The sequence below is a fragment of the Haliaeetus albicilla genome, chromosome 17, assembly GCF_947461875.1.
Source record: "Haliaeetus albicilla chromosome 17, bHalAlb1.1, whole genome shotgun sequence".
NCBI lineage: Eukaryota > Metazoa > Chordata > Aves > Accipitriformes > Accipitridae > Haliaeetus > Haliaeetus albicilla.
This window is the reverse complement of record NC_091499.1, coordinates 22,700,571-22,711,858: the sequence shown is the minus strand read 5'-3', so window position 1 is coordinate 22,711,858 and position 11,288 is coordinate 22,700,571. Positions and strand designations below refer to the sequence as shown.

Below are 11,288 nucleotides of genomic sequence, written 5' to 3'. Positions count from 1 at the left end.
AGAAAGTCTTTTCCTCTCCCACACATGTGTTTAATAGCTGCCTTGACCTTTAAAAGAGAGAGGGATAAAAATCAGGCTATGTGAAAATCTATGGCTTAACCATCAAGAAAATCCATCATCAGGCCACAGAATAATATAACACTGAAGTTTTGCGGTTCTGGTGACTGGCAGGCATCAACATTTATTATTCAGCTTGCTGGACAAAGACATAAATCTGGAAATGATGCTTAAGTTGTACTTAATCAGAAATTAACTAAATATTTACAAGTACCTTGCATGAGTCCCTGGGTTTTGGAAACTGGCTTATGATGTGACTCAGTTTAAAATCCCTCTCTCCATGTTCCCTTTCACACTGCTCCTTCATTTGCACAGGCTGCGAACTACCTCCTGGTGAAAGCAGACTAGGATGCAGACAGACTTGGGCACAGGTTTGTCGTTGCTCTGCTGACACTCCAGGCTGGCCTGACACAAGCTTGCTCCAAGAGGCAGAACACAAGGATGTCACGGAAAAAAGGATGACTCATAAGCCTTGCATTTAATGAGCTGCTTCAGGGCAGAAAAGGAGTTAGAGCCGCTAAACCCTCCCTGTCTTATTCCCTGCAGGACACACAGGTGCACCTTGTTAAAGGACAAGGACCAGATCCATGTCTAATGGTGGACTTGTAGCTGAAAGACTATTTCTTCCACTGGGGCTTGTTTGGGATCCCAGATCAGGCTGACCTACTGCCTTTAGCAGGTGGGCTGAGGGAAGGGAAGAAGCCACTGTAGCCCTGGCTGCTGCATTATTTCTTGGAGGGTCTTCCTCTGTGAGCTGGTTCTGCGCTGCTCCTGTTCTGGAGCTAAAGAAGGGAAAGCTGTAAGGAGGAGCCTCAGCTGATCAGGAGCTGCAAACTGTGCACATAGAGGATGAAAGCATGGGCCTCTTTGGGATCTGAAGTGCAAATCACGTATGGTCATCTCATAAAGATTTCTGACTATACCTCCAAAATCCCTGGTTGGGCCAGCCAAAGCACACAAGTTCAAGCACAGCACTGCATTAGTACAACTACTGAGGTTTCCAGACCAGAGCCAGATCCTACCTGGCTGGCTCAGAGCAGGTTGGAAGAGTTTACAGCTGTATTCATATGGGTATACACATGCTCTAGTTTGTTTTAAGGTGTTTTAAAGCAGGAAAAACTACAACAAAAACCCAAGGTTAATATAACTTCCACACTCAAAACCAGGCACTACCGGTGAATTTATAAAACCTTCCCATAGCTTATTCTTTATCCTATAAAGAAAATGTAATGCCTCCATGTCCTTTTTTACTAATATTTTTTGACAAAACTATTGCCCTTATATGAAAAATTTATTAGAGAAAAATATTAAAGAAGGCTTAGGATCTGTACCCTGTTCTAAGGAATCAATCACAATATCTCATATAGGAAAGACAGGAAAACATTCTCATTGACAGATGCCTGACAATAAAAAAATAAGTAAATAAGCAGCACTTTCTCCAGTTGAGAGCATTGCCTCCATAATAATTCACCGGGCTTCAAGACTGCGTCCCTGCAGAACAAGCCCCAGGTCTATCAGAATTGATAAAAACACTCATACATTTATGACACTTGCATTCACATCCAATAACAAAGAAAAGTTTTCAGTTGCATTTTTCTCATACTGGTGGCAGCTCAATAACTCTGCATAGCATTGTTCATCAAGAGGTATCCCGAAGTACTTTCATGGGGTGCACAGGGAATTCAAATGCCCATCATTATTAAGTAGCTGTCGTTATGGTAGAACGCGACAGTCACTATGCATGGAATATTAGGGATTTTTAAAGCTGGAAAGACATACCATGCATTTCTAGGAGGGGAAACTTAACCAAAGAATGATCTCTGGACTTTCCCCTCTGTTTTAGTTTGCCATATTTACCCATAGTGCACACAGAGACAGCAGCCTTCTGGAAATGTTTTCCTGGTTTCTGCAGTGGCTGAGTCTCAAGAAAGCTTATCAGGAGCTGTGCACTGACCGCCAGCCGACACAGATCACTTCCAGTCACAGAGCTCTAAGCAAGCTTCAAATCTCTTTATTACTCTCACTGACGGTGACGACTTTTCTCTGACCAATACTATCAAAGCACCTGGATCTCTGCCTCCACCTCTTAGTTCTGTTTATCCCCGTGTGCACAGGCTATCAGACAAGGAGAGGTACTGCTAGGCTGGGTTTCAATTGGCCATTTTTACGGTTATCTTCATGGCTGCCTGGAAAGCAACTGGCTTTTCACAGTCTCTCTGATGCAGGACTACAGGAATGAGCGCTCAGGCAAAGATCAGGCTGCATACCTGCGCTGCCCACAGTAAGGGCAGCTGCTGTGCATATGCTGGCAACTGATCCACACGCAGGCTGCAGCGCTGATGCGTCCTGGACAGGTTGTACTCCATGCACAAACAGGCCGATTTTCACCTCTGCAATAGCTGTGACTCATGCTGGCTTTCTCAGAGCTGTTTCTCAGGTGCAATACATGTTTTCATGCACAGCAATCATTTCCTGATGTGCCAAGCTCTTTCAATCAGATAAGCACACAAAGGCACCAAAGATGAGAATTTAAAGAAAATTTGTGCCTTGCTACCTCTGGCTGCTAAATGCCTACAAAACTGTAGATGATCTGGCCCAAGCTCATTGCAGCCCCTCTCTGCGAAGTTCCTGGTGGGACTGTCCCTCTACCAGAGATTTCTTTAGATGGAATTGGCCCTGGACTAAGCCTCGCTTTAAAAATGGTTCCACAGAGAAGATGGGGGAAGGCATGTGTCATGGTAAATACTGTCTGTGGCATTTCACAGGGCTTTGCCTTATGTGCAGGAGACAGAGAAGAAATTTAGCAAGACAATCGCAGCGAACATTTTGTCTTCAAGAGATCATTACAGCTTTAGAGACATTTAGCATCTCAGAGACATCTGCTAAACTGAAAATGGGTAACAACACTAGAATCAAGCATTTCTCAATAGCAGGGGTGAACTTAAAGTGCAATAATTATGCTAGTCTGTTCCAGGCTGTACAACTCTATTTTTAATTATTATTTGCCTTCAAAAGAGCACTTTGAAGTGCTGCTGAGATAAAAGCCCTAATGCGATAAGCAAGGGACAAATTCACAGTGAAAGGCTATCCCTGCCTAGTAATAGATTTCAAAGCTGTTAAGTACATTTTGTGGAAGTGCCTCTATTTCATGTCAAATATGATGACCTATCCTTCTGGATGCTTATATTTTTATTCTGTTGGTGTATGTTCCCATATACTCATGGAACTGGGTGGAAAAATGTGTGTCATTATAAGGCAAGAATCAAACTGTGAATGTGATTCTCTCCTACTTCTCAAATACTTTGGCACTTCAGAAATTCATAAACCTCTTTCTTTCCTCTTTTCTCAGCCCCACACACGACAAATAATGTAGCTTTTATATTAAACCAGAGTGTTGTACTTCTATCTTTTCTGTTAGTGTGTTTACTAAACTGACAGCAGTGGCACCCCTTGAAATGAGTTTATAGCCATTTGCTTACTTTGAAGGTATTCTAGAAGACTTCCATATCTCATCAGCTCAGTAATAATATAAATCGGGTCCTCCAAAGTACAGACAGCATAAAGCTGTATAAGCTTTGGATGTCTCAAGTTCTTCATTATTTGTGCTTCCCTCAGAAAGTCCTTTGGATCCATTGAACCTGAAACAACAGCATATAACAAAACATAAGCTGAGGTTATTAAAGGCCTTCCTACCAGCCTGGCAGTCTTAAGGGAATAACGGAGATTGTTTTCTGTCTTTCAAAGAACATTAGCATCTCAAATCTTCACAGTTCCCACAGAAAACAGACAGTGCAGCTGAAATAAACAGTTAATGAGTGAAACACGCCAGTTGTGCAAGGACAGAGAACATATGTGTTCCAGCCACCAGAAATATGAAGGCTAAAATTAACTGTTCCCCAGGCCTCCCTCAAACAGAAAAAAGTGAGGCTAGAATGTTAACTGATATAATTTAAGCAAACAATTATGTTACAACTAGTTAACAAAATGACCAGAAACTGAGGTAAGAGTGCCTAGGTAATGAACATAAAATTTCTGATGGAAAAAAAGTGCTGCAATAATAATTTGTTAAACTATTTTTTCAGCTTCAGCAATCAAAGCCTGAAAGCATTGAAATCACTTTAGCATACAAGGAATAGATGTGTGCACTTCATGTACATAAATACAAATAACTATTTACAATGTTCACATAACAGCAACCTTATTAGAAATACCAATGTATGCACAGATGTAACAGTAATTTTACACCCCCTTAAATGCAGAAGTATCTTAAAAGCTAATGATCCCAACTTTTTAAGTGTTACATAACATCGTAGTATCTCTAGTTCTATTCATATACACAGTGAGCCAATGCATAAACTATGTCAAAGAAACAATACAGAAATGGCACAGGGAGCTAAAGTCGGTGGCAAATTTAGGATTAAAGCTCATATGTCCTGAACTGGGGATTGATTAGAAAAAACATGCACAAATAAAGAAGCAAAGCTTTCTCTATGAATGATCCAGTTCTTTGAGGAAGATGGTAAATAACACCTACTTCACAATACTTGTACAAAAAAAATGACATTATCCAACTACTCAAATGTTTCTTTCCTCCCAAATCAAAATAGTTTCATTAAGAAAAGATTACAGCGAAGTCTGAGGGAAAAAAAAATCTACCCAAGTCTAGTCTGCTTTATGCCGTGTTTAAAAACAAACTTTTTTCTTCATGTAAGCAGACTGAGTCATTTGAGAAGCCAAAGAGACTTTATTTTATGGGTTTTTAATATTAGGTAACCAACAAGGTTTATTTGGGAGTTTGGCTCTGTTCTGAACATGGATGTTTAAATGAAGTGAAATGCTGGCAGGATGCTAAATGGCTCAGCAATAAAACTCCACCAGAAAATCTGTTCTACAGAACGAAACGGCAAATCAGCCGGGCCACCTTCACCCAACACCTACCTTGAATGCCACCTCCTGAAAATTGCTCCGACTTATTTCCCAAAACATAACAATGATGTGTGATTTCATATTCTTGGATCAATGCAAGAGGAATGACTCAGAAATGCTTCTGACATAGACTTTATGAAAAAAGAGCCATTTGACATTGCAACTTGTGAGAGCAAGGCTTATTGCAGGGGACAGGTGCTCCTCTTCCCTGTGTCCTCATACTTTCCTTGGCAATCCCACGAGGTCCAATTTGACAATACTTTATAGGATGTCATTAGGAGGGATGGTGAAAGTTAATGGATTTCCATGCCATCAATAAATGGATAGCAGCCAATAATACATCTCCTCAACAGGTACAGGCTCTACCCATTTCCTTTTGTCACTGTCAGAGGAAAGTGGGGGCCTGCATGAAAAGTAAATGACTCATACTTGGTCTGGATAAAGCAGCGATTATGACAGTCAGGTGGAAAAAACCGCAAATATCTGTAATGCTAAAGCCATGTCCTTTTCCTGTTTAGAGCAGCACAATCTTTACAGCTTTATTTGAACTTTCCACCAACCCTAGATTTCAAAAAAAAAAGCCTAGGGTTGTCTTTATAGGGTTTGGACTCACTTTGATACTGATTTAATATTGTGATCCATTTGCTTACTCTTTCTAAGATATATGCATTTCTCATGGAAATCATCCTAAAGTCTGCAGAGAAGCTGCATGGTGTGAAGTATTCTGCCTCCAAAGGTAAATGCATAAGCACGACTAGTGATTTAGCATCAGTGCCAAAATTTGACAAGTTGATCCTAAGAAGGATAAAGTATTTGCTGACTTGGGGTCTACCAAATCACCTGCCCTCTGTGGATCATTATACAGGATTTCTTCACACCATAGAAAATGACAGTCTGATTTGTTCCCATCATCAAAGTTTGCCTACAAGGAATCTCTCAGTTTAATCAAGCTATAAACTTCTTCCAACAAACTGAAATCAAGCAACATGTTTTTCACGTGTGACAACTTCCAATAAATTGATCAGGAGGGAAGTAGTCTATTAGCTGAATAGCAGCAAATCCTTCTTTATGCTGTAAAAGTAATTAATAACGATAACAAACCAGTGACAAAAATCAATAAGTATTTCCTGTATATTTTAAACAGCATATGTAACCTTTGTTTTTACTTAGTTTATATCTTTAAATAGCACAAATAGCAGATAGTGCGCAAAACCCCCCAGAGCCCTGTAGCTCTTATACCGTAGTTAATAAGTGGATTGGATGCTAACTGAAAAAATTAAGTGCCTTTATCAGTGTCTTGTCTAAGATTAAGTTTTAGCAACTAGATAAGCAAAGCCAAAACTGCCTCTAAAAGCAAGCAAACATGCTTGTTACAAATTCGTTAGATAAAGCCTGTCACAATAGCAGCAAAGAGGTTACAATACATTTCTTTGAGGAAGTTTATATAAATGAAATATATAAAATACATGCCACATTGAGTTTCATATAACTGGGAGTTTTAATTTGTAGTTGAATTACATGTGCTTTTAATGAATTATATGTTTTCAGCTGTAAATTGTAAACAGCATGAAGAGCAGATTACTAAGTAGAAACCCCTTGATCAAAAACCAACTAGTTAACAGAAGCCTCTACTGAAACAACAAGCATCCCTTGTGTAAGACTCCAGTTTTAGCGTAGACTGATCAGTACCTGAGGAAAACATGGTTTTGATAATTTGTTTTTGAATCAAAAATGTTTTTATAAATGACAAAGTCCTTCTTAAGAACAAAATGTTGGAATATGTTTCTTTGATGTGTTCTACGATGTGCTGCTTTGCCAGAAATCACCTCTAATTTAAGCCTACTTAAAGCAGGTATATCAGTTCTGATTACTTTCTGTAAATATTTTGTTCTAGAATTGAGGAAGTTTCACATTATAAGATAAAACACTGATAATTTGGAATGAGTTAGAGAAGTCAGTTATTTTCCAGTTTCCACTGGCATAGATGTAAGTGGTCTTTAAATATTTGATAAGCCCCTCCAGAGACCCTGTGTTTGCAACTTTCAATAAACCTTCCCAAATTACTTCAAAGTAACCTTGTACTACATAGCAACCTTGTCTTCTGAATAACTTTATATAAAATGAACTTACATACAGAGTACTTAGAGCATATGCTGTGAGCTTCTGAATAAGTTTATGCACAATAAAGAAATAGCATTAAAAAGACAAAGTTTTTGGTAACACAAGAGACTGAGTGTAAACTATTCACATTGACAGGACAATGAGATAGGTGTCTGACGATTCCTCAAGCAGCTTTGTCACCATACAGAAGTGAACTTACAAGTTAGTGTAAGGTTATGTACTGATCTAAATGGAATAAAAGAAATTCTTTGTTCAGGGAAATTGGGAGACTTTCCTGAGTGTAAAGCTTTTTACACTGCATATGCACTAGAGAGATGAGATGTTGAAGAACTGAAAATATTATTAAAACGTCCACTGACAGTACCAACTCAGAGACCATTTTGAGAAAGCCTCCTGAAAAAAAAAAAAATCATGCTTGGGCAGCTTCCATGCGAAGAGAGAAGCTTGGGAGATGCTTTACAACATGATAATGACAAATGCATCTGTCAACTTTAACAGGCATAAGGAACTTTCTCAGATACGATTAATTGGTGATGATAGATGCCTGCTTTACACCCTGACAGTTGGAGAAGCAAGCTAGCCCAGACAATAGGTTCTAGAGAATCCATCACATTCAGCATAGGACAAAGTGCGAATCCCTGCTGCAATGGTTTCCACTTAAATAGAAAAAACAATGTCTCAATGAAGAAATAAAACCAGAAACGTGAAATGACATGTTCAGGGACCTACAGCAAGACAGTGCTGTGCAAAGCCAAGAACACAAATAGCAACTGCTGGTTTCTAGACCATTTTCCTATCTGCTGATCCCTACCTCTTTGATGATTGAGTCAATAACTCAAAAGTCAGAGATGTTCCTTAAGACAAAGATGTTCTTGTGTTTTGTTTTTTCATTCACACATCCATCACTATTTTTTTGGCTGGTAAAATGTCACAGATGTCTCCAGAGCAGAGTCAAACACCAGTGAACAAATAAGAGAATTATCTGAATGAAGGCATCACATTACTACTGCTTTTTTTGTTTATAGTCACAGTGATCAACAGATTGTAATAAGGATAAGGAGAGGTAATGGGCAAAACATGGACTGAGCAAAGATAGAGAGCGAAGAGCAAAATTATCGTGGGGAATTTCAGTTGTAATTCTGGTGAAGGGACGAGGGGTGTATTGTGTGTAAATCGTCCACTTTTTTTAGGTGTTGTAATCATGCTATTTTGATTTTGGTGTGGGGAATTCTTTTGTTGATGCGAGTGAATCTTGTGTGATGAAAATGGATTTTAATGATAATTCTTAAATGTGATTTGCAGAAGCAAGTGGTGGAATATAGTGGGTAAGGTTTTGGTAGTGGGGGGGGGCTGCAGGGGTGGCTTCTGTGAGAAGCTGCTGGAAGCTTCCCCCATGTCCGACAGAGCCAATGCCAGCCGGCTCCAAGATGGACCCGCTGCTGGCCAAGGCTGAGCCCATCAGCGATGGTGGTAGCGCCTCTGGGAGAACAGGTTTAAGAAGGGGGGGAAAAGTTGCAGCGGGCACAGAAACTGCAGCCAGAGAGAGGAGTGAGAACATGTGAGAGCACCAGCCCTGCAGCCCCCCAGGTCAGTGCAGAAGGAGGGGAGGAGATGCTCCAGACGCTGGAGCAGAGATTCCCCTGCAGCCTGTGGGGAAGACCATGGTGAGGCAGGCTGTCCCCCTGCAGCCCAGGGAGGTCCACGGGGGAGCAGATCTCCACCTGCAGCCTGGGGAGGACCCCACGCTGGAGCAGGTGGGTGCCCAAAGGAGGCTGTGACCCCGTGGGAAGCCCATGCTTTGGTTTTATTTCTCATTATCCTACTCTGATTTGATTGGTAATAAATCAATTAATTTCCCCAACAAGTCTGTTTTGCCTGCGATGGTAATTGGTGAACGATCTCTCCCTGTCCTTATCTCGACCCAGGAGCCTTTTGTTATTTCTCTCCCCTGTCCAGCTGAGGGGGGAGTGATAGAGTGGCTTTGGTGGGCACCTGGCATCCAGCCAGTGTCAACCCACCACACCAAAAGACTCTAGTTTAATTATGAGTCTTGTGACTTTCCTGCAAGTTAATAGAAACCTTGTATAAATATAAGGATCACAGACTAATCATTCTGACATTTTGAAGGTCTTCATAATCCACAACTGGCTCTGAAAAAAGTCTCCAAAGAGTCTGGGAAAAAAAAAAATGGTTCTGGATCAACAGATTTCATCTTCTGATGTTTTTGATAGTGAAGTATTGAACATTCTGTTTAGTGATGGACAACAAACTGCTAGCAGAAACAGGAATTAATTGAAAAAGGATGGTTCATTAAATGTGAAAACATCTCTGGTTGAGTTCTTTTTCCTGCAAAATCTCCCTTACAGTCCGTAAGGGCTGTGTCTGGAGCCCTGTTGCCCATAAAGAGTGGACTGCAAACCCCAAACTCTGAAGCTGGTTAAACTAGATACTCCATAATCATAAAGGTAGAGGGTGACACCCCACCAGCTTCATCAGAAGATGGACATTTCCTATGGTCTCCTTAAGAACCCCAATCCTTCTGAACTTCTTGGTCAGAGGGCTCCCAGGCTGACCAATTCAAGCTCTCATAGGCTGCACCAGCTTGACATTTTCCTCAGTTTTGTTACTGTTGTAAATTTTGTGGAATTACAGAACACTGCTGGTAGCTGAATTCACCTCCTCCAACTGTAGGCAATTATTCAGGCACTTAGATCTGAGTTAGCTGTCCAGACTTTACAATCAATGGAAAGAAACATGCTTTAATAGCATGTTATTCTCTCATTGTAATGTACATTTCTACTCTGTAGTATGATTTATCTGACATGTAATGCTTATTTCTTCCCACTAATTATTAAAAAAGTCTGGTATATCTAAGATGTTAGATGCTTAAAAATAGGAAAAATGTAGCTAGTATGCTACGTATCAATGTTTCTAAAAGAAACACTTGTGAAATTTCCAGTTTGTGTGCAGTATCTGAACATTTGGCTCTGCTCGAAATCAGAGTGGAAACAGATTTCCAAATACTGTAATTACTCACAAGTCAGGAATCACACATTTGCATCAAGTGAGAACTGGCTCTGAGAAATATCCATCACTGCCACCTCACCAGAATTCTGGGAGTTTAATTTTTCCTACAGGTTAGAAGGTCATCTACCTAGACACAATCATTTTAAGCCTTTTAGCAGCAATAGCTAGAAATTAGTGTAAGTCTAGAAAAACTATTTGAGAAATGAGGAGAGTACCATGTAACAAGAAACTATATTCAGCCTTTCTAAAGACAATTGAAAATTGGTTTAACTCGCTCTGTATGTACCTCCAGAACGGAAAGAAAAAATAATGCATATGAGGAAACTTTTATTTTATTACAAGAAGACATAACAAGAGTTAAAGAGGAGACAACAGATAAATCCGGATGAGAAATCAGGCCCACATTCTTACAGACATAGTGATACTCCATTGATACAAACTGTCAAAGATAGCAGAGGCAACTTCTCTCTGTGACTCCATCTCAGGACTAGAAGACTTCTAGTTATTATCTAGTCAATAACAAGCTATGTTTTGATTAAATGTAAATACTCTATCTCAGCAGAGGGGTGAAATGGAATGGCATACAACTGCAAAGTATTCAGACTACAGATGATCTAGGACAGATGTACACTGCAAAATAAGACTCAACAGAAAAACTCCAACTAGCAGAAAACCCTTCTCGCCTTCGGGTCTATAGATCTACGACGTACTGATTGTATTATGATCTTCTATATTGTTTGCTGTGTGATCACCTTACTTGATTATCCTGCCCCTGCTTGGAAATGAGAGCATGGTTCCATGTCACAATTTCTCTGGTGGTAAAGCCATTTTAACAGAACTCTCTCCATCTCAATCTCCTATATTTGCCAGATCACTTGCAGTTTATCATACTCTGTCATTCTGATGACTTTCTTCTCCTCTGGGTCTACACTGTAAAGCAGCTTAGCTGGTTTAAAATACGCTCCCTCCTCCCCCAGTGTAAAGACAACTGATTTAGATCTTTGAGCCAAGCAATAGGAGAAGATCGTTTTAGAGTGTTATACTTGAAGTCTGAAATACTGCCTATGTGAATATTGGAAGCTTCAATCATCAACATATAATATGCTGTTTTTCTTGATTACTCATGGACTACTATGTTTTCCATTCATTTATCATCT

The 11,288-nt window shown here is 40.0% G+C and overlaps 1 protein-coding gene across 1 annotated transcript in view; it reads right to left on the bottom strand.

Annotated features, from left to right (window-relative positions):
* FRK (fyn related Src family tyrosine kinase) overlaps window positions 1-11,288 on the bottom strand; it is a 55,177-nt gene that overhangs the window by 7,389 nt on the left and 36,500 nt on the right. Inside the window, exon 5 of the mRNA XM_069805036.1 lies at window positions 3,537-3,695. Coding sequence (XP_069661137.1) covers window positions 3,537-3,695 — 159 coding nt within the window. The remainder of the gene's footprint in view (window positions 1-3,536; window positions 3,696-11,288) is intronic.